This window comes from Castanea sativa, chromosome 7 (assembly GCF_040712315.1).
Source record: "Castanea sativa cultivar Marrone di Chiusa Pesio chromosome 7, ASM4071231v1".
NCBI lineage: Eukaryota > Viridiplantae > Streptophyta > Magnoliopsida > Fagales > Fagaceae > Castanea > Castanea sativa.
The window spans coordinates 20,170,190-20,194,048 of record NC_134019.1 but is presented as its reverse complement, the minus strand read 5'-3'; the positions used below and the strand labels follow the sequence as shown (position 1 = coordinate 20,194,048).

Below are 23,859 nucleotides of genomic sequence, written 5' to 3'. Positions count from 1 at the left end.
TAACTTTTATATTGCCGTTGTAATTAAGAAGCATTCACCTTTCCTTGTCCTGAATTGTTTTCAAAAGCCTTAAATTCTGACATGGGTGAAGGACAAGAGAAGTGAAAGAGATTGGGATGGTTAAATCAAAAGCAGGGGAAGTTTTGCATGCTAAAATCAACTGGTGTCAAAGCCCTACCACTGTTAAATATTTGTGATTGCTTAGATTCATAGCAATTACACTGCAGCTTCAAATGCTAAGCAAGGACCCCTACATTTGCTCCCAAATCTTTTAAATATCTCATTGTCATGCTCTCCGTTGATAGTCCAAATCAGACTCCTAGGTGCCTACATAATATTATAAGTGAAAATGCTACAACTTCTTGACAAGTAACCCTAAATTGCAGCTCCAAGATGAAAACTTCATCATAAGTTATACTGTATAAGCAGCATTAAAGAGACAAATATATTGCAAATAAATATTACCATTTTAAAACCCAAACAAAAAATAGATAAGAAATATCCTTTAAAGCTATGCTCTATGGTATTGACTGTTGGGCTATTAAAAAGCATGTTCATAAAAAGAGAATGTTAAGATGGATAGGCTGAAGTACAAAGAAAGATAGGATCTGAAATGAGGAAATTATCTTTGAGATAGGGGTGGGCATAATTGATGAAAAGATGAGGGTGAAGTGCTTGAAATGATTCAAGTCAAGGGAACAAAAAATAAAAAGGTAGAGGAATACCTAAAATAACCTTAATAAAAGTAGTAAAAAAGGAGTGTCAAGTAAGAGATAGAGAATCTCCTGAACTTGAGAGATGAAATAGACATTATTTGGTTATTTTTTTGCTTAATTCTCATTAATGCATTCAACGTACATAAATAGCCAAGGATGAGATAATCTCATCAACAAATCCTAAAACATAGGACCAAATCCTATCCTAAAACATAGGAATTAAAATAAATACAACCAAATAACAATACTAATCTATCTAGGTAGATTTATTCTATCACTACACTAACTCAAATAATTTATCCAACACCTGGGTCATAACAAAATTTGACTTTAGCTAGGACAGAATGGTGGAATGCAAGAATCTAACTTTGATTAGTTTGTTGAGGATCCATACCCAACCCCAAAGTTTTGGGACTACGGCTTGATTGTTGTTCTTGTTTATGTAGAGATCTTGCACATGAATGCATACGCACAAACCACTTCTCATAACTTTAAATAGCATATATGATTTGATCAAGGCCAATAAAATAAATAAATAAACATATAAATAAAACATGGCCTCATGAAACAAAAATATAGTGATTCAGACACATTCACCATACAAAACCCTTGGAACATTTTCACTTACTTAATATAGAAGTCAATGATAGTATCATTAATGAACCTCTCTGGCTGGAGAAGCTCAATGTCTCTCTTACTGATACAAACAGCATCAGGATCCCCTTCTGGATAGAAAACATCTTTGAAGGGCTCATCAAAACTGAAATTTATAAAATTAAATCAAAGCACAGAAAAAGAGGGGAAAAAAGAAGGCTGAGATTGAACATATAATCATGATCAACTAGTTTATGAGCATGAATGAAGTTTCAGTTTCAGTTTCAGTTATCAAAAGAGGGGGGGGGGGGAGAGAGAGAGAGAGAAGGAGCACGAATGAACTTTCATCCAAAAAGCATGATATGTACAGGTGATTAAAATTAATTAAATATACAACAAGAGACTTAATTCCCATTTGGAATCACAGTTTGCATAGCACTGAATGTCCATATATCAGCATGCGTGTATACTTGTTAAATCATGCACCTAATCTGTGAATAATTTCCCATTTTTCCAGAGTGATAGAAGAACTAAATATATCATAATAATAATAATTAAGGCAGGGAAAGTTCAAAAAAATTGGCTGGGATAATATTTTTTCACTTGTGGGTAGTGCTCCAGTTTTTTTACTTTTACTATTGTACTGCTGCTACAATATTATTGCAGTAGATCTAGATTTCTGAGTCATTACTGATATTCAATATGACTTTTTGCACATCTCACTCTGTAATTCACATGCTCCGTTGATTTTCTTAAGCCTCTCATATTTTCAATAACCAAGTTCAAATCAGAATATGCACATGTAATGAAATAAACCATCTAACCTATAAAACCACAGTCCACTAGTAACGTGAACAACTCAACCTTTGTCAACATAAATCCAGGACAATTTGACATTATATTTTTTAGATAATTAACTTCTTGTTTAGTCAAGAGAGCTATAAATGTTTTGACCTTCTAACTAACATGACTACAGCGATTTATAAGCAGCAGCAAAAGGATGAGAAAGAAGGTAGACTCATAAATTCAGGAATTATAGTAAGTAGATTGTAGAAGACCACATAACACCAGAAACCATCTAGACGGGCAGATGATAGTGCAAGCACATGTGACTTGCTTTGACTTACTGAGAAAGATAATTCTTTGAAATGAGCAAGCTATTCTTTCCCAAGAAAGTATGTTCTTTCCTTTCCGAATCAGTACTGCAAGAAAATAACACAGATAATTAAACAATGTGAATCAAAATTATTAAAGAAATGCTGTTTTAATAGATAAGTAGAAGTTCTTTGAGGAACAGAAAAATGTGTGCTTGAAAATGGATGTACGAACAGAAAGAAAGCCCATGGGGAAAAAAAACCATGGAAGCTAACCCACATCTTTTCACCAGAAAAACAAAGTCTCATCTTCATAAGAAAGATATGAAAAGATACCAAATGGCATGTAACAATCAACTTCAAAATCTATAACTAACCTATTCTGTTATACAGTGGACAAACTAAAAGAAATGAAACAGTTCTAGTTTATAAAAACATGAACATTTCAGTTAATCAAAAAGAAAATTGTTAAATTACCGATTGTCCCAAAAGCTTAAGTTATTGGGATAAGATAAATTTAATCATTTAACCACACAATTCTAACACTCCCCATCACATTTGGGCCCAAATTCCTCTTTATAGGTGAGGTCCAACATTTGGGAATTTAAATGGGAGAGAAAGTGGAGGAGACTAGGATCTAACTTAGGACCTCTTGCTTTGATACCATGTCAAATTATCGATTATCCCAAAAGTTTAAGCTATTAGGATAAAGTAAATTTAATCATCTAACCACACAATTCTAACAAAACATATTAACACAAAATTACTAAGCCAATATCTAAGGTTTTGGCTAATCATTTGCGAAGGATAGCGCATAGTCTTATCTCAGATTCTCAAAATGTCTTTGTTAAAGGTAGGCAGATTTTGGATTCTGTTTTAATTGCTTCCAAATGTATAGACAGTAGGATGAAGATGGGGGTGCTAAGGGTTATTTGCAAGTTGGATATTGAGAAAGCTTATGATCATGTGAATTGGAATTTTCTTATGTATTTGCTTAAGTGATGTGGCTTTTTAGAAAAATAGAGAAGGTGGATTATGTGGTGTATATCAACTGTCAAATTTTCTATTCTAATCAATGGTACTCCAGTTGATTTTTTTGGAAGCACAAGGGGTGTTCGTCAAGGGGACCCATTATCTCCACTCCTTTTTGATATTGTCATGGAGGCTTTGAGTCGTATGTTGGATACGGCTGTTATGTTGGGACAGTTTTCAGGCTTCTCAGTAGGTAATTCAGCTGGTACGTTGCTAACGGTGTCCCATCTCTTATTTGCAGATGATACACTTATTTTTTGCGATGCTGACCCACATCATTTAGCTGCTTTACATGGAATGCTGGCCAAACTTGAAGTGGTATCAGGGTTAAAAATTAACTTACTGAAGTCAGAACTGGTACCAATTGGTAACATGCCTAATATGGATGAATTAGTGGAGATTTTGGGTTGTCAGTAGTCTTCACTTCCTTTGAAATATTTGGGCCTTCCATTGGGTGCTTCCAATAAAGAGGAGACAATTTGGAATCCTGTTTTGGGGAAGATGGAGCGGCGTCTAGCTGGGTGGAAGAGGCTGTATTTATCTAAGGGGGGCAAAGTAACTCTTATTAAGAGTACTTTGTCCAATTTACCTACTTATTATCTTTCTCTCCTTCCCATTCTAGTAAAGGTGGCAAATCATATGGAGAAATTACAGAGAGACTTTCTTTGGAGTGGTATTGATGCTCCTAAGGTTCCTCTAGTGGAATGGGCTAAGGTTTGTATGCCGGTGCTAAAGGGAGGTTTAGGGATTCGATGGCTAAGAAGATTTAATTATGTTTTGTTAGGAAAATGGTTGTGGAGTAGGGGCGTCCATGGGTCGGTCCGAGTCGAGTTTATGCCCAACCCGCAACCGACCCGCTTACATAGGGTGGAGGATTGAACGACCCGCCACCGACCGCAGATGACCTCGGGTCGAGTCGGATCGGTCTCCGGTGGACGACGGTTGGGTCGGTCAGCCTTGGTACTGAGGTAAACCACCGAATCTTCGCCTGATTTAAGCTCAAACCCATCACACAAGCCCAGATTTCAGAGAAAATCACAAGATCTAAACAAAAATTGAAGCAAAAAGCACTATATCAAGCCCAGATTTGAGCAAAAGCACCACATCAAGCTGGATCTTAGTAAAAATTGAGAAAAATCTTCATCTCACCGCCGGATCTAAGCAAGAAACCCAAGATCTTCACCGAATCTAACCAAAAACTTCAAACTTCTCACCGGAATATTGATGAATCTGAACGGATCTAGATAAAACCGGCGTTCTTTCTTCGTTTCATCGATCGGATCAGGAATATCGGGTTTTGAAGAGGAAAACCCGCCATATGACCCACCTAAATCGGTTTTTGGTGGCGGAGACCCATCTCCGACCGTCACCGGCGTCAAGTCGGCCGGGTTCTAATGGACACCCTTATTGTGGAGTTCTAGAACAGAGAGAGATGCCCTTTGGAGGAAGGTCATTGAGGCTAAATATGGGGATAAAGGGGGTGGTTGGTGTACCAAACCAGTGTTAGGGACCTATGGTGTAAGTGTGTGGAAATCCATTAGAAGTGGTTGGCTGGACTTTTCTAAATTTCTTTGGTTTGATGTGGGTGATGGTACTAGGATAAATTTTTGGGAGGATGTATGGTGCAGGGATTGTTCCCTTAAGGAAGCATTTCCAGAATTGTATAGTATTAGTCAAGCAAGGGAGTTTTTTTTTTTTTTTTTTGATAAGTAATAAGTTTTATTGATATCAAAAAGGAACACCCTAGTACATAAAGAGTGTACAAGGGGTCAAGAAATCAAATACAAAAATTGCAAGAGTCTAGAAAATCAATAAAAGAAGGGAATGATTGTTTTTGCAAAGCAAACAACCAATCCTGCAAAGTTCTAAAAAAGAATAGCTTGAGGTCTGGAATAGATCTCTCAATATCTTCAAAACATCTACTATTTCTCTCCCTCCAAAGACACCACATTAAGCAATAAGGAATGATGGACCAAATATAACCATTTTGATGACAACCAAAACTACCTTGCCAACACCCTAACAGCCCCAAAATAGTGTGTAGCATAACCCAAGTTACTCCAAATAGACCCAAAACCATAGACCATAGATCCATAGCAATAGGACAATGAAGGAATAGATAGTCGAGCAAAGGAGGTTTTGTGTTAGAGGTGATGTGTTTCTCCAATGAGAGGCTTCATTCGGACATTCGGTTTTGTCGTCCACCATAAGATTGGGAGTCAGAATCATTTGATCGTTTTTGGGTTGTGCTTTATTCCACGAATGTGCGGGGTGTTGGTGATGACAAACTTTGCTGGAAGCCAGCAATGAGGAGAGGTTTTGAGGTTCGAGACTTTTACCACTCTTTATCTCCTTCTTCTGTCATTGATTTTCCTTGGAAAATGGAGTGGCAATCCAAGGTTCCTCCTAAAGTAGCGTTCTTTTCTTGGACTGCAGCCTTAGGTAAGATCTTAACTACAAATAATCTTTAGAAGAGGCATATTGCAGTGTTAGAGTGGTGCTTTATGTGTAAAAGGTATGAAGAATCAATGGATCATCTTCTTCTTCATTGTCCTATAGCATATGAGTTGTGGTCTATGGTTTTTTGTTTGTTTGGTATACATTGGGATATGCTGTATAAAATTAGTGAGGTATTAGCTTCTTGGCAGGGGAAGTTTGGTAGACATCGAAATATAGGTTTATGGAGGTTTGTGCCGCATTGTTTGTTTTGGTGCTTATGGTGGGAGCGGAATGCTAGATGTTTTGAGAATTGTGAATGGTCTATTCTTAACACTAAGTTTTTCTTTTTCCGTACTCTCCTTGAGTGGAGTTTAGTTTTGCCTTCCTATTCTTGTCTTTCTCTCCCTCATCTTATAGATAATTGTAATCTGGGTTTTTGATTTGTGCCACTGTAGTACACTTCCAATGTACTTGGTTGGTTTTTTTAATAAAATTTCTTAAGTTACTTATCAAAAAAAAGAAAAACTCACTCAAAAATAACATTCCACATATTCTTGTATCTCACATCCAATGATTTGATTGCTTCCTCTCCATTGGACCAACGAGGGTCATTAATTGCAAACGTCAAGAGCTCAATTCCTGCATGCATTGGGACAGCACAAAGGTAGATAAATTATCTATTCAGACATATTCGCTTAAAAAGCTAGTTTCAGCAAAGGTAAAACAATTTTTAGTGAAAAGTGGAGACGTATCAAGTAGAAATCTAACTTACAGTAACATAAGTATTAGTCAACACATTTTTACTTGCTTTGTATAAAAAGAGTCATAGACACTTCTTCCAATCATTCACAAAATGTATTACAAAAATAAAAGGAAAAATAAAAGAAAAATCCATTACATAATTTGAAGGCAGGGATATTTGAAAATGGTAAAAAATCAAAGCAAGTTGGAAGTACCCGAGATAGCTTATGGAGGAGTATTAGCATGGATTGGGATAGATTTGTAAGCTATGAGCAGTTCATGGTAGGGGATGGTAACCTAGTGAGGTTATGGCAAGACAAGTGACATGAGAATCAATCTTTAAAGATATACTTAGAATTGTATGCCTTTACAGCTAATAAAGATGCTTCAATTAACTCTTTCTTGGAATGTCAAAATGATGGGAATGCAAGCTCTTGGAATGTTAGGCTTATTAGAAATTTTAATGACAGATAATTGGAGCTAGTTGATTCATTTCTTAATATACTGCACTCCAATATACCAAGAGAGAGGGCCCTGAAAGAATTAGGTGTTGGTTGAATGGTAATGATAGGTTTGATGTTCATTCATTCTATGTTGCCTAGTGAGGCTCGAGTGAGGTTTATTTCCCTTGGAAAAGCATTTGGCGTGCCAAGGCTCCAAATAGGGTTGCATTCTTTGTGCGGACAACAGCCAAGGGAACAATTTTGACATGCAATATTCTCATGAAGAGAGGAATTGAGTTAGTAGATTGGTGGTCTATGTGCAGGTGTAGTAGTGAGATCATTTTATTGCAGCATTGTGACATAGCATATGCATTGTGGACAATTGTCTTCTGTGTGTTTGGAATTCAACAGGTGACACCAAAGAGGGTAATTGATCTTCTAACTAAAAGGAATGATTGATTTCACAAAGACTATTTTTTAGTTTAGAATCTAGCCTCCCTACGTCTATTGTGGACACTAACTGAGTATGGAATACGGGTGTCTACGTACCGACCGGACTCAACGGACCCACCTTCAATGGATCTATACTCCGACTTATCCAATAAGCATGGTGGTTGGCAGCGGTACTTGACTATGCAGATCCGATGAAGTCAGTTCAAGTGACGGGTGAGAGAGTTCGACACCTGATAGCCCTAGCTCGTCTGAAACTCCTCTCTTACTCCATTTTCCTCATCTGTATAGGGGTTCCTTTGTTGCCCTCCTTAATATTCCTATCAAATATCGTTGATTTTGCCTCCATTCTGGTAAAATTTAAGCTTTCTCTCTCCACTAATATAAAGAGATCTCGGCCAAATCTAGCAAAATCTCAACCCCCCGCCCAAACCCAACTCTGACCAACACCCACCTGCCACCTGATGAGGCCCAATCCATCTGATCCAACGTTCCTTCACGGTCGGTAGCAAGTTCCGATCTTCCCCACCCTAAGTGTTCAAGTTGAGTTTGAGTTAGGCACGAACCTAACCCAAACAGATCCATGGACACCCCTAATATGGAGGGAGCATAATCATTTATTTTCAAGGATGTGGAAGCTTTTATGGGTCAATTGAAGTCATATTTCATTAGATCATTATTCAAATAGTCATGTGTCTTGGGTCCTAGTGAAAGCCATTCTATTGTAGATTTCTTTGAGTCCCTCTAATTTTTTTTATTAACTCCATTGTTATAATTCTTTGGGATATCTTGCATATTAACATTGTGTTCCCTTATTGATGTCATATATTACATAAAATATATAAAATCAAAATCAAAATTAAACACCAATAATTGATCCTTTCATGAAGTGATGTAGCAAGTAGCAAAGCTCCAAAAGTAATCCTAAAATGCATTTACCAAATGGAGACAAATATTAGACTTTTTTTCAAGTACAAATTTGGACTCCATACTTATTGCTAACAAATATCTAGACCAAATATTAAAATCTAGAGTTCTGGGACTATTCTTTGTGCAAATTGGATTTAGAGATGGCTTATGATTATGCAAATTGGAATTTTCTTTTGTATATGGAGCAATGTGGGTTTATTACAGTATATCAATTTTTTGACTTTCAATATTTGGTTAATAGCAGTTTGATGGATTTTTTAATAGTTCCCATGGGTGAAGACAACTTAGGCAAGAAGATGAATTGTCCCCACTTCTAAAACGTTGTTTTTTTTTTTTGATAGGTAATCAAAGAAGTAATATTAATAGAAAAAGTAATACAAGATGTTCATGATGATGAACAGAAAGATACAAAGAAAGAAAAACTAAGAGAAGGAAACTCTAAGGGAAAACATAAACTCTGAAAGAGACAAAGAATCCGTAAAACCCCAACAACGAGACCACTCGAAGAGGCTACACCGACATAACACCTTTAACTCATCCAATGTCTTCTCCATGTTCTCAAAGGAGCGACGATTCCGTTCCAACCAAACAATCCACAATAAACACCCTAGAATCAAATTCCAAATATTCGAGTTGTGCTTCCCTAACCACTGATGCCAACAAGATAACAACCCCGACGCTGATCTAGGCATAACCCAGTGGATACCAAAAGCCTGAAGCATAAGAGACCATAATGTATGAGAAACAGTACAATGAAGAAGAAGATGGTCAACCGACTCCCCATCACAACAACACATACAACACCGATTTGCCAAAGGGCGATGACCCCTAATCATGAGATTATCCAAAGTGAGAATCCGACCATGAGCGGCTGTCCACAAGAAGAAAGCTACACGCTTAGGAACCTTTGGTTTCCAAACACCCTTCCAAGGAAACAAAAAATCCGAGGAACCCCGGATTGCTTGGTAAAAAGAGCGGGTGTCGAACATACCATTGCCTTTGAGCCGCCAACAAAGAATATCCCTCCTATCCCCCCGAGGGATATGAGGTTGGATAAAGTGAAGAAGAGAAAAAGAAGCAGCAAGCTCCCAATCTTCAAAGGCTCTAAAAAACCTTAAATTCCACACTCTAGTAGAACCTCCTTCCGGAAGCCACAAAACTTCAGAAATGCAAGCATTCTTAGCAACTGAACACACATAGAGCTCAGGGTAGAGATCTTTTAGGATATAATCCCCAATCCACCTATCATGCCAGAAGCGGATGCGAGTGCCTTCACCCACTACAAACGATAGGTGCTTAGAAAAACTCTCCCACCCTTCATGTATGCTTCTCCAAAGGCCACAACCGTGGGTCCTCCTGCACACTTTGGTACACCACCCCCCTTGACCCTCACCATAAAACGTTGTTAGGGGCTAATGACCCCATCTATTTGGGTATACGGTGAGAAGCATTAAAAATGATTTGTTGATGATCTCTCATCTTCTAATTGTAGATGATACTTTAATATTTGCAAGACTAATCCAAATCAAACTACATTATTTGAAATGTGTTGTTCTCTAATTCGAAGTTATAGCAGGTTTGAAAATAATTTAGGAAAGTATGAATTAATACATATTAGTGATATGCCAGGTTTTGAAGATATAGCAAATATTCTTGGTTGCAAGGTGTCAAATTACCATGATATATTTGGGTTTTCTATAAGGTTCTACTTTAAAATGAAGAGAAGTTTGGGAAAATGGACTAGAAAATGGAAATGAGATTGGTAGGTTGGAAGAAGATTTACCCGTCCAAAGGAGAAACCAGTTTATAAACTTTTTTCCTTTCTCATTTTCCCATGCCATTTGGTATTGCTACTTGAATCAAAAAGTTGTAAAAGAATTTCCTTTAGACTTAAAATTCCCTCTCGGTAGTTGGACAAACATTTGTGAACCTACATAATATGGAAGATTAGGTATCAAAATTTTTGGTAATGTTCAACCATTCATTGTAATTCCCCCACATTGTTTGAATTTGTATGTGGATTTGGATTGTGCTTAAAGTGTTGCACAAGTGCTAAGTCCCATGTCTAGTATTTAATATGTCAATTTAAGCTATATAAGAAATTAAAAAAACCTAAATTGTGACTGCATTCTAATATATGATGTATATGTTGCTAACACTTCCTCAAATCATGATAAATGGTATCAAAGCCAACTTGGTAGGTGTTGTGTGGCTCGAAAGCAAAACACAATGCGTGACCAAATGAGAATGGCAAGGATTTAATTGGAAAAGATTATAATACACTAGATTATATGGATTTGTGTGTGGATTTGAATTGTGAAGTTGTTGTGCAGTGTGTGTGGAACAGTGCTGTGGCACACTTAAATCACAAAACCCCAAGGTCTAAGCACTTTGCTTGGCCAAAGTTAAGCTCATTACTAGAAAATCTCTAAATCCACAACCTGAATAAAGAAAATGAATTCTCTAGATGGACAACCCGACTAAAGAAAATCCATAAATCCATGATATCTTTTCTCTTTGTACACAATCCTAACAAAAGGAAATTTCTTGAATCTTTTTGAACCTCATTCCAACAAGTCTTAAGAAGGTAAGAGTAGGTAAACATGTTAGTGGGTTTTTATTAGGATAAACCCCTAGTAAAGAGTATACCAGTCTGTCCAACATCATAAGCATTTCATGACTGTTTCAACTATGAGATACAAAATTTAACAACTAGGATTTTTCAAACCTATTGACAAAACCTTTGTATTTTGTTTAGTTGGAAGAATTGGTTAGGAAAAAATTTGTCGGATATTTGGAATTTGGTTCCACTTTGTTTGATCTGGATTCTTTAGCAAGAATGGAATGGGAGAATATTTGAGCATTTGGAGAGATCAAGGGATCGGCTTCTACATCATTTTGTTGGGACTTTATTTGATTGGTCTCGAGCTTGGGGACTCACGAATAATGATTCTATTCCTATGTTCTCATTGTATATAAGTTTCTGTATTTATATGTAATTATTTAGGCTTCTTGAGATGTCTACAAGACTTTGTTGTTTCTTGTGTAGTTTGATCCATTGTGATACAAACAGATTATGGAATAGTTCCAACACAATTACTTTCCAGAAAAGCACAAACCTGAAATTTCTTTTGCATTTCCAGGTCCTTTAGAACCCCTTGATTTAAGATGAAGGTTAACCACAGCAGTTTCAACCTACACCCAACAAGTACCAAGTTGGACTATATGGAAGCAACAGAGAGGAAAAGTCAATGTAACTCACCCTTCCACACCATTCTGACTCAATTTTAGTGATAGCACCAACAGCCCATTCAAAGCTAAAGATTTCCTTGAGCCCATTTACAGTTGAACCCTCAAGTTTGATGCTGCTGTTTGAAAATGTGAGCCAACATTTCGTGCAATATTTGCCTCCATAAATAAGAAAATCCGGGAACACATGAACAGTCATATTTACAATGTCCTGCAAATCCACCAAATTCAAAGTCCCATAAAAATATCCAACCTCTCGAAAGAAACCAAGAAAAGATGCACTTTGCAAAAAAGAGTGAAATTAAACAATTTTCAGATGTGCAAGTAACTCATTCTAGTATAAAATGCAGTGGAAGTGGTAAATGCTTCATAAAACCAACAAAAAAAGGATTATGAACTGTGAATAAATTGGGGCTACAAGCCTACAATTATAAAGAAACACCATTTTTAGATCCATTGGATCTTGAACGGTAGTATTTGCATTTTTCCACACTAGCCGATTAAAAAAATACTCCTCCCAAGCCAAGTCAATAGCCTTCTTCAGGCCCTCCAAACAGCAAAGTACTCGAGCATTTCTCAGTTGATTATGGAAGGTAAGAAGGCTAGACTAAACAAGCCACAGAGGGTTCTAAAGTTGGATTAAGCTTTGGGATACAATACTGGATATGTTAGCAAATGAATGGTTCTGCAGTAAGCAGATTTTACAATTATCATATATGGATAGTCCTTCCACAAAAACCTCATTTTGAAAGGGCTTCCACAAGATTCTTAGAAATACAACTATCTATTTAAAATCTAATGAAAGTCATAGCCTCAAAAAGGCTTCCCAGGTGAACACAGGTAAAAGTGCCAGGATTTCTAGCTAGTTCATTTCAATTTAAACTTCCAAATGATGAATTTCTTATGCGCACAAAATTTCTATCCATGTTTGAAATGGCACATGGGTAATGCAAAGAACAAGATAAAAAAAATTTTGATGACGTGGAACCTCACCAAGGTAGGGCCCTTTGGACTCACCCCTAGGGAGCAAACCCCATATACACAGCCCCACCTGCCAGAACTGTGAATGAGGTAATACAATTATAAGTATTTTGGTACCCCAAGCTCAAAATTCAAGATTACATAATGAATTGCCCTCTAATGTAATTCTATTAAACTACATGGATGGTAAGAGAAGCAATGTGATTGTTTCAAGTCTCCAAAGTCCAAACATAGAGTAGACACCAAATTGTTGACAAAGTTTCTGTCATGTACTCTTGTACAAACCCCACGATTTTTCATAAAACTGTTTCTTCATAGAGCTATCAGATAACAATATCAATTGTTAAATCATAAAAATATGTGGTGAATACACTTACAATTTCATATCCACCAGAACCATACTCTGACACTTGTTCTTCTAGTGAAACAGTACAGAGTTTAGAGCTAAAATCAATTGCAGGACTTGAGGCTGAAGTTGATGAACAAGTTCCAATGTTGTCGTCATAATCTGAAGCCATACCAACTTCCTTGTTCTGCAACAACTTCCAATTGATTAGTTACAGATGATCTACAAGATCTATATCTGACTTCTTGCACTTCAAAAAGAGACTTGCTGTCTATTTAATTTCTGGCAGTTAAAATACTCAAAGATTTTAAGGCTCTTGTTGGAAAGAATTCAAGACTCAAGATAACAGGATAAGAAAGATAACTGAATTGGCATAAGCATTTACTTCAGAATTTGAAGAACTAGACAGCAGAAGGGTATCCAACCCAGGGGTCTCCACTCTTACAGTGCCATCTTCAACTGACAATTCCGTAGGACATTGATGATCCGTATCACTAGCATCAATGTCTAACAATTCAGTGCCAACTTTCTTTCGCAGAGTCTTAAATCTTTGTGAAGCTACATCAAATTCCTTTTGCGGACTCCTCGTTTCTAGCACAGCCTCAGAGAAAACATAACAAAGGAAATTAGATACATTGACATTTAAATAACCAAAAAAAAAAAAAGCATTGATGACTCATACCTTCAGCATCAATGTCAATTGGTGCATTTCTGATTTCCTTCAGTGGAGTCTTGGTATCTTGTGCAACTATGTATGAAGTATAGGAAATAAAATTAGACAAACATATTTCACACAAAGAAAATTAGATACGTTGACATTTACATAACAAAAATAAGGCATTGATGACCTGTACCTTCAGCATCAATGTCAATTCGTGCATTGTTGATTTCCTTAGGTGGAGTCTTTGTATCTTGTGCAACTATGTAGGAAGTATAGGAATGAAAATTATACAAAAATATTTCACAACACAGCATAAATACTTAAACAACGATACATGGCCTAAGAACACAAAATTTTTTTTTTTTTTTGCAAACATGGGTGTCTAAAGCTCTTCAAGCACTTGACTATTCCCCTAGGTGCATGTAGTCCTACCCGTCCCACAAGGCCTAAAACCACAGAAAACTGAAAGGACAGAAATTCTAAATTTGGTCTCATTTGGATTTCAGTTTCGACATAGCCAACTCAACACCAGTGACTGTATAACCTTCAGAGCTATCCGCCACATTACTCAAAATTCCAATTAAATAGCATGAGCTTAAGATGCCCACCAGTTTTGAAATAAATTTATTGAAAGCAAGCAGCAACTTCAGTATGCAAGGTTGCTCTATAGTACCTCTGAGTTATCAAACCCACTACAATCAAAATCGTTTATTTCAAGTGTTTTAATCTTAGTCTTTTATTTATATTTAAGAACGAATGACGGATATTACAACACTTGAAAATACGCAGTTATGATCATAGTGAGTACCATACTACCATATACCCTTGAAAAAAAACTAAAGCACACTTTTGCCCCTTAAATTTTCGATTTGCTTTCATCTTGATCCTTTAAATTTCAAAATTAAAAATTTGGCCCTCCGTGTTTGATTTTGTTTTCATATTGGCCCTGTCGTGCATTTCTGTTAGTAATTTGACCGTTAAATGCTAGATAAGTGGTGCCCATATGACGCCACTAACAGAATATGAAAAGGGAATCAAACATGAGGGGCCAAAATGACATTCTTACAATGTAGAGGACCAAAATGAAAACGATACCAAATTTTAAGGGCCAATAGTTTACTTTAGTCCTCCTTGATTGTAGTTTAATTTTGCCTTTTCGTTCCTGTTTTTCTCTCCCCAATCTTATCGATCGTTGTAATCCGGGTTCTTGATTTGTGCCACTATAGTACACTTCCAGTGTACTTGGTTTTTCTAATAAAATTTCTTACGTTACTTATCAAAAAAAAAAAAAAAAAAAAAACACAGAAACACTATAGAGTTTTCCTGTATATACGAATTAAAATCAGCAATGTACACATTTCTATGAATCTAAAAGTCCAACACAAGTTCAAAACCAACACATATACAAACTCTATATCACATTTCCCACCATGATCACAAAACTCAGCAAAATTGTACTTAGTCATAACCCTCCACAATGCACATAGCTTTTCAACATTAACAACAATAATACAAAGAGTGTGATTACAAACAAGTAAACTTGATAGAGAGAGAGTGTTTGTGTGTTGTGAAGACTTACAGCACTGAAGGAAAGTGTACTTGGAGAGAGGAGAAGGAGAGTTGGGTTTGGGTTTGGGTTTGGGTTTGGGTTTGGGTTTCTTAGGGTTTCCAAACATGCCTAAGAACCTTTGAGATGCTTTCTCGACTTGCTCGTCCTCTTCGGCGAACTCGAACACGTCGAATCGCTTTCCTGACGAAGACCGACTCATGAGGGGCTTCAACTTCCAAGACAAAAGGAAAAAGTGCTGGGAATTCAAATGACAGGAAAATGATTAGTATTTTATTTTATTTGCTTTTGCGTTGTTTTGTTTTGTTTTGTTTTGTTTGCGCGTGTGAAAATCCTTCTTTTGAAAGTTTAGTGGAAAAGGTGGGTCAAATGGAAAACTGGTTCCTTTCCTAGTCAACCAATTTCAGACACTAGTCTATAGTGTAGTGGGGAAGTTAAAAAGACTTCGGTATGGTTTCTCTCCTGTTCTAATGGGCCCAAACCGGGCCTACATTTTTTGTGATGTTTTTTTTTTGGGGGGCCTACATTTTTTGTGATTTTTTTTTTTTGGGCCTTCATTTTCAAATGGATTTGCTTTGGTGGGTATTAATAAGTTTTGTGATTTTGTTTGAACTTTTTTTTTTTTTTTGAATATTTGCATTGTTTGATGAGTTTCCTATGCGGTTTGCGTGCGTTGACAGCAATGTATTTGGTTTTTGAGAAAATAGAGGAAAAGAAAGTAGTGCCTCGATTCAAAGAGTGTATTGGTTTTGTCGAAAACGTTGTTTTTCTATATTTACAATGAGAAATATTATGTTTATAACATTTTCACAACAAATCATAGATAATTAATTGTTATTCAAATTTGAATTTACTACTGAAATTACTTTTTTGCCTCAACAATAACAACCAATAACAACCTAATACTTAAAATTTGTTGTAAAAATGTTGTAAATATATCATTTCTCTTTTGTAATTGATCAACTACACTAAATAGAGATTGATTCCCTCTCTAGTATAAGTGTGGTACAATTAGACTTAAGGGGATACTAACCTAGTTGGCACAGTGAAAGACCTCTTAAACTAGTTGCACTAAATCATGTGCACTCATATGTGAGAGGAAATCTTAATGATAATCAAATAATTTTATTGGTTTAATTTTATTAGTAATTTCTTAATTAGTAGGTTAAATCTTAGATGCAGTACATTAAGTTTTTCAATTAAATTTAAACATATAATTGCATTAAATTTATTATTATTAGAATTAAACTAAATGGTCTTAGATTTTGTCTCAGATTCCTATTTTGATTTTATTCAGGTTTGCAATTTGAGTTAGTCGTACGAGTTTTGATAGGGTGACAAATGATTTTTGTTTTGTAAGAGTACTAGTATTAGGCGTGCCAAATGCCAAATATTTGGCATTTGGCACACCAAACTCCAAAAAAGCTTCCTCATCAGATGTTTCAAATTCAAAACTTTTAGCAAGGGTGAACAATACCATTTTAAAAAGTATAGGTATTGTAAATTTTTTTTTTATTATACTCTTTCTCCTCTCCTAACCTACTGTTCACAAAAATACAATTTTTATTGTTTTGTATTGGGATGAGTTTTAAGTATATATTATTTTAATGTGTTATATATATTATTTTAAAGTATGGAATTGAAGAATAGAACATGTGATGTAGGGTGTACTGTAAAATAACGTGCTCAAATAATAAAGTAAGCTTTTTGATGTGTTAAAATAATATACTTTTTGCAACAACTAATTCTAATGCTCTAAGACTTGATCCATTTTCAAGCTAAGGTGGTGTGGCATTGCAGGAAAATGTGAGAGTAAAAAATCTCTTTGAAGGAGGCTTTATGGAGGAGGTTGTGCAGAAATTTCTAAGAAGAGAAAACTTCTTTTTGTTTTAGTTTAAACTATAAACTTTGTATTTGTGAGAAAGAAATTTGCATTTATGTGGGAGAGTAATTTTGGATGTATTGGGATTTTAGTTTTGTGGGAATGCCTCTAAAGCATTTTGTATTTTCTAAATTTGTTAGTAAAATTTCTTCTTGTCGTTACTCGTAGACATATGCCAAAAGCCAAACCACGTAAATTCTTGGTATTCTATATATTTTGTGTTTTTGTGTCTATTTTATTTTCAAGTTCTGTTGCTATTATTTGCTTTGAGTTCTTTCTAAAATTGTAATAGTGTCCACAATCAATCTCGTGTAGAAATGCTCTCTAGAGGCCCTTTGCTACAACAAATTAATAAAAGTATTTCCACTTTTACTACAAATTGTACATCAAGACAACCAACCCAAGACTACAACACAAAAACACACCCTTCTCAACTAATCAACTACCTTTAAAACATATACGTAGTTGTTGCTGTAACTGATGATCAACATCACTATACGGAGAAATAAGGCTATAAATAAGTCAAGTTTTGTCGAGTATTGAATGTTCAAACCCGACTTGACAACAAATGTAAAATGTTCAAAATTGGATTAAGCTCAAACCAATAATACAAACTATATTTGAGCTTGACCTCATCGAAAAATCTAAAAGTTTGAGCTCAACATAGCTTGGTTTGATTCATTAGTCAAGCCAAGTTTGAGCTTAATATCAAGCTCAAACTCAAGCTCTTTAGCTCGAGATCCGATAGAATTGTATTATCAAGCTCATATTAAGCAATTGCATTATCAAGCACATATTAAGCATACCATCAAGCCTATTTGGTTTGGATGAGTGGTTCCAACTATCAATTAATAAATGATTTAGTAATGTATAAGTTTATTTTTCAAGTCATTTTAAGTTTATTACGAGGCCCATAACCAACCTAATCTTTGCTTGTTTATTTTGTTGAACCCTATCGTTCATGAGTGGTCCCAACTCTTAATTAATAAATGGCTTAATAAGGCATGAGTTTATTTTTCAACCCATATTAAGCTAATTACCCTGCCCATATACCAACCTAAGCTTGACTTGTTTTTTTATTGAACCATATCGCTTACGAGCCCATTCATTAACAAGTTTCTTTTCTTTTTCTTTTCCTTTTTTTTTTTTTTTTTTTTGCTTGAACATGTCTTGTTTATCAAACAAGCCTAAAATTAAGGCTTCAAACTTAGCCTAAAATCAACACCATAGTTATTCTATATAATTGCTATTATGTTTTGGTGACTAAATAAATTCACCATTTTTATTGAAAGGAATTGCACTACATTCAAATAAATAGTTTCAAAGCAGATTACAACATTAAACAAATTAAGGGTACGTTTGGTACACTGAATGTAGATTACATTAGGAATAGTAATCTTTATTACATGGAATAAAAAACATTGTAATGGAATTACCATTACTATTCATAAGTTTGGTTGTTACATATAGAAAGCTTGTAAATGACGATGTATAAGGAAACTTTATATTTTTGAGAATATATTAATTCTAAAACCTATTATATATACCAAGAAATAGCTATTATATCCATTTTAAAGAGGAATAGTTATTCTTCAATTTAAATAATAGTTATTCCAATGTAATAACTAATCCATGTAATAAAAATATAACCAAATGACCAGATTACCATTACACATGAATAACTTTTCCATTATAGAAGCTATTACAGCATATCAAACATACCCTAAGTTTATGACAACTAGTAGCCAACATTAAATAATATATTTCTATGCTGGGAGTAAAAAGAAAAAAGATTCATGTTGCTAGGTTATTAACAAATTGTAACTATCTAAAAAAAATTAAAAATTCACAACAACTAAAACCTGAAATAAAAATTTTAACTTAGAAATTTAAAGCTTAAGAAGAACCTCACTAAGTAACTTAAATAAAATTGTAACCTAGCTATCTTAAGAAATGCCCCTCTAATTAATTAAAATAAAATTGTAACCTAGAAATCTAAAAGTGCCCCACTAATAAGCTGAAATAAAATTATAAGCTAGAAATCTAAAGCTTAACAAGGGCCAAGTAGGATTTTTGGTTGAATCTGAAGGACCAAAGCTATATGATATCATTGTCCTTAAGTTGATGCTTCTTTGTCACCTTTTCCCATCCGAAGTTCAACATGTAGGGATAGTTCCTACCCACCCACCTTCCACTTCTTTACTACGACGATTGATTCTGCAAGGTCTGGCTCTATCAATGAAACTTTGAATCCTCTCTGATGCCCATTTGCATTTTTTTGAAGCATAATGGTCTGTTCCTTTAGTGCGAGAAAGTCATTTTTCATCTGTCCCTTTGGAATTAAAAGGCGGTCAAAGTGTTCAGTCATATCGGTTGGGAATAGCTTTTTCTGGATAACAAGCTTCAAATCCTAACCATGCATCCCATTTATTTTTTCTTTGAATTGGATGGGCAAATCAGGTGTAAACAATACAGAGACAGAGTGTTTGATCATCTTCCTATTGGGTTTGCTTGGTGATTCTTGTTTTGATAACACAAAGATAGAGTCAGAGTGATTGGGTTGCTTGTGTGGAATAGTTGTGACTGAGTTTTCATTGATATGATCAGGTAGTTGTGGTTGCCCACTATCTACATGCTTCATTCTCTTTCTAGAAGCACCACCCCAATCCCAAGAGGAGGGTTTAAAACGATGCCCTGAAGCACAAATGTCATCCTCATTTGACTTGCTCATCTTCATATTTATAATAAATGGCTCTTCCACCACAACAGTAAGCAACATATCCATCATTGTTATCATTTGAAACAACCAAAAACAATAATGGGAATTCAAGGATTTTCAAAAAACACAAAGAATAATAAACAATGCAACATAAACCATAGAAATTGAAAACAAAGGCATTTCATTGATGGCTCCATTCGTTAATGGCTATTGAATTATACATACACACACACACACTCTCTTAAGCTCGTAGAGATAGAGTTATGCATGAACTTTGAAATCTTAATCAAAATAGTGTTTGGTGTATTACACTATTTTTAATATTCTAGGTAAATGGGTAGGGCTAGACTCTTCTTTTAACGAGTCTTACCGTCTTTCTTTGGTTCTGCTAATGGTAACACACTTGATAATTTTGTTCATCCCTGTTTAATTCTTATACCGTACGTCTCCTTGTCTTGTCTAACTAGTTGTACATGAGCTCTTTAATTCTAATAATATTCTAATTTATTTTTAATTAAATTAGTAGTAAATAGTCACAACAATTTCACAACAAATTTAAGTTATTATTAGTTCTTATTTGGGCCAATCACTGATATCTGAGCTTTGTTATGATGGAAAAATCTTGTTACACATTTATTGTGAAATTGTCTTTTGAAATCCTAACCATGCATCCCATTTATTTTGTCTTTGAATTGAATGGGCAAATCGGGTGTAAATAGCACAGAGACAGAGTGTTTAATCATCTTCCTATTGGGTTTGCTTGGTGATTCTTGTATTGATAGCATAAAGATAGAGTTAGAGTGATTGAGTTGTTTGTGTGGAATAACTGTGACTGAGACTGAGTTTTCATTGATATGATTAGGTGGTTGTGATTGCCCTCAATTTACACGCTTTGTTCTCCTTCTATGAGCACCACCCCAATCCTAAGAGGAGGGTTCGAAATGATGTCTTGAAGCATAAACCTCATTCTCATTTGACTTGCTCATCTTCATATTCATAATATATAGCTTTTCCACCACAATAGCAAGCAACATATCCATCATTGTCATCATTTGAAACAACCACAAACAATAATGGGAATTCAAGGATTTTCAAGAAACACAAAGCAAAATAAACAATGCAACAAAAACCACAGAAACAGAAAACAAAAGCATTTCATTAATGGCTCTATTCGTTAATGGCTATTGAATTATCTATATCTATATACACACACACACACATACACACACTTAAGCTCATAGAGATAAAGTTATGCATGAACTTTGAAATCTTAATCAGAATAGTGTTCGGTGTATTACTTTGTTTTTATGATTCTACGTAAGCAAGTAGGGCTGGACTCTTCTCTTAGTGAGTCTCACCGCCTTTCTTTGGTGCCAACAGTAACATACCCGATAGATTCATTCATCTCTGTTTAATTCTCATATCATACATCTCCTCTTCTTGTCTAACAAGTAGTACGTGAGCTCTTTAGTTCTAATAATATTTTAATTTATTTTTGATTAAATTAGTAGTAAATAGTTACAACAGTTTCACAACAAACTTAATTTATTATTAGTTCTTATTTGGGCCAATCATTGAGCTTTGAGCTTTGTTGTGATGGAAAAATCTTGTTTATTTTGTCTTTGAATTGAATGGGCAGATCAGGTGTAAATAGCACAGAGACAGAGTGTTTGATCATCTTCCTATTCGGTTTGCTTGGTGATTCTTGTATTGATAGCATAAAGATAAAGTCAGAGTGATTGAGTTGCTTGTGTTGAATAACTATGATTGAGTTTTCATTGATATGATTAGGTGGTTGTGGTTACCCTCAATCTACATGCTTTGTTCTCCTTCTACAAGCACCTCCCCAATCCTAAGAGGAATGATGCCCTAAAGCACAAATCTTATTCTTGTTTGACTTGCTCATCTTCATATTCATAATATATAGCTCTTCCACCACAATAGTAAGCAACATATCTATCATTGTCGTCATTTGAAGCAACCACAAACAATAATGGGAATTTAAGGATTTTCAAGAAACACAAAGCAAAATACACAATGCAACACAAACCACATAAACAAAAAAACAAAAGCACTTCATTAATGGCTCTATTCGTTAATGGCTATTGAATTATACACACACACTTAAGCTTGTAGAGATAAAGTTATGCATGAACTTTGAAATCTGAATCAGAATAGTGTTTGGTGTATTACTCTTGTTTTATTATTCTAGGTAAGCAAGTAGAGTTGGATTTTTTTCTTAGTAAATCTCACCGCCTTTCTTTGGTTTTGCCAACGGTAACAAACTCGATAATTTCATTTATCCCTATTTATTTCTCATATAATACGTCTCCTCTTCTTGTCTAATAAGTAGTAAGTGAGCTCTTTAATTATAATAATATTTTTAATTAAATTAGTAGTAAATAGTCACAACAAACCTAAGTTATTATTAGTTCTTATTTGGGTCAATCACTGACATCTGAGTTTTGCTTTGAAGGAAAAATCTTGTTACACATTTACTGTGAAATTTTCTTTTGAAAACACAATTTTAGTTAAAATTTTAAAATGGTGAAAATGTGTTTTGAAAACAACATTTCACAATTTCAACTAAAATTTCAACTCATGTGACGGTGTTTACATAACATTTTCACAACAAATATTTTACAATAAATTTTAAGTGACAAACTATTATGAGTTCTAATCTGGGATCATCATTGAAATTACTTTTTTATTATTGGTAATAGTCAATAACAAAATAACACCTAAAATTTATTGTGAAATTATTATAATAATGTTGTGAACGTAACAATTCTCGTGAAATTGTGCCGGAGCTTTGTTCGATTATCTGGTGATGAAGTGGAAGTGGATGTGTAATGGACGATGTTGTTGTCAAAGTCAAACTGAATGAACGGGCAAGAAAGTGGCTTGGACCTCTTGGGGCAACTTTCCAAGCAAATTGGGGCAGTGACCTTTCGAGTTGCCCTTAACGCTCAAGTTTAAGTCAGCTATGTCATGGACTCACAAAACAAAACAAAACAAATTTATTACTCTTATAAATACGGTAAAACCCGCTGCACATATGCCCTTAGACAAATAAAAATAAGCTGAAATCATAAGTTGAAAACTAGGTTTCAACTCACAATTCTAGTTATTTTTCACCAACTCATTAATTTCTCAATAACAATGTTCATCATGTCATATTATTTGGAAAGTAAATATAAGAATTTTTTTATATTTTATACAAAATAGAAATTCTACTTTAGTCCAATCGAAATATATATGTGCGTGAAGCTTCTTCCTAGAGACTTGAACTCCAGCCCTTGATCCCCACACCCCACAAACACTTATACTTATAGAGTAACCATCGTGCCAAGAATGCACGGTGATAAGATTTAAGTTGAGTTAAGTTGAGTTATGTTACATGAAAACTCAAGCCAGCACCAAATTGCACATTAATTTCTCTTTAATGTGTTTGATGATTCACTTACATATGTTCAATCTAAGTTCAAGTATTCAAAAAAAAAAAAATGTTTTTTTATATTCTTGTATGGATGTGCATTGACACCATGGGGGTTTTGGTTGCTTGATAGTTTAAATGCACTTTGTTTTTTGGATTCATAGATAGAGAGACATATTTTGGTGGGTTTTTTATTTCTTAGTTTTTTAGGGTTTGGCCTTCAATTGCTAGAAAATATAGATACTTGTGTAATTTGGTGTGGACACAATAGTTTTTATTTTATTTAATTTTTAAATAATGTAATTTAGTAGTTACAATAGGAGGGTTTAAACTGTAGTCATTCAACTTTAATCTTACCACCGCGTACCCTTGGTGTGGTGGTCACTCCACAAGTATAAATGCTTGTGGGGTGTGGGGAGTATAGGCCGGGGATCAAGTCTCCAGGAGGAAGCTTCACACACATATATACTTTGATTATGTTAGAGTAGAATTCTATCTTGTATAAAAAAATAAAAAAAAGATTTGGAAGAATTGTACTCTTTTCTATTCTTGATCATGTTAATTCTTTTCACCAAGTAC

The 23,859-nt window shown here is 34.9% G+C and overlaps 1 protein-coding gene across 3 annotated transcripts in view; it reads right to left on the bottom strand.

Annotated features, from left to right (window-relative positions):
- The window catches only part of LOC142605349 (putative ubiquitin-like-specific protease 2A), a 38,083-nt gene extending 22,431 nt beyond the window's left edge, over positions 1-15,652 (bottom strand). The window contains exons 1-10 of one of the 3 annotated variants that reach the window (XM_075776809.1): positions 15,256-15,652; positions 13,870-13,935; positions 13,698-13,763; positions 13,401-13,606; positions 13,047-13,211; positions 11,702-11,899; positions 11,559-11,634; positions 6,406-6,514; positions 2,438-2,512; positions 1,345-1,476 (exon numbers count right to left, since the gene is read on the bottom strand). In XM_075776809.1, coding sequence (XP_075632924.1) covers positions 1,345-1,476; positions 2,438-2,512; positions 6,406-6,514; positions 11,559-11,634; positions 11,702-11,899; positions 13,047-13,211; positions 13,401-13,606; positions 13,698-13,763; positions 13,870-13,935; positions 15,256-15,445 — 1,283 coding nt within the window. In that variant the 5' untranslated portion in view covers positions 15,446-15,652. Of the gene's footprint in view, positions 1-1,344; positions 1,477-2,437; positions 2,513-6,405; positions 6,515-11,558; positions 11,635-11,701; positions 11,900-13,046; positions 13,212-13,400; positions 13,617-13,697; positions 13,764-13,869; positions 13,936-15,255 lie in introns of all 3 variants that reach the window. The other 2 variants (XM_075776811.1, XM_075776810.1) reach the window with 2 other exon arrangements.
- Positions 15,653-23,859: the final 8,207 nt, after the last annotated feature.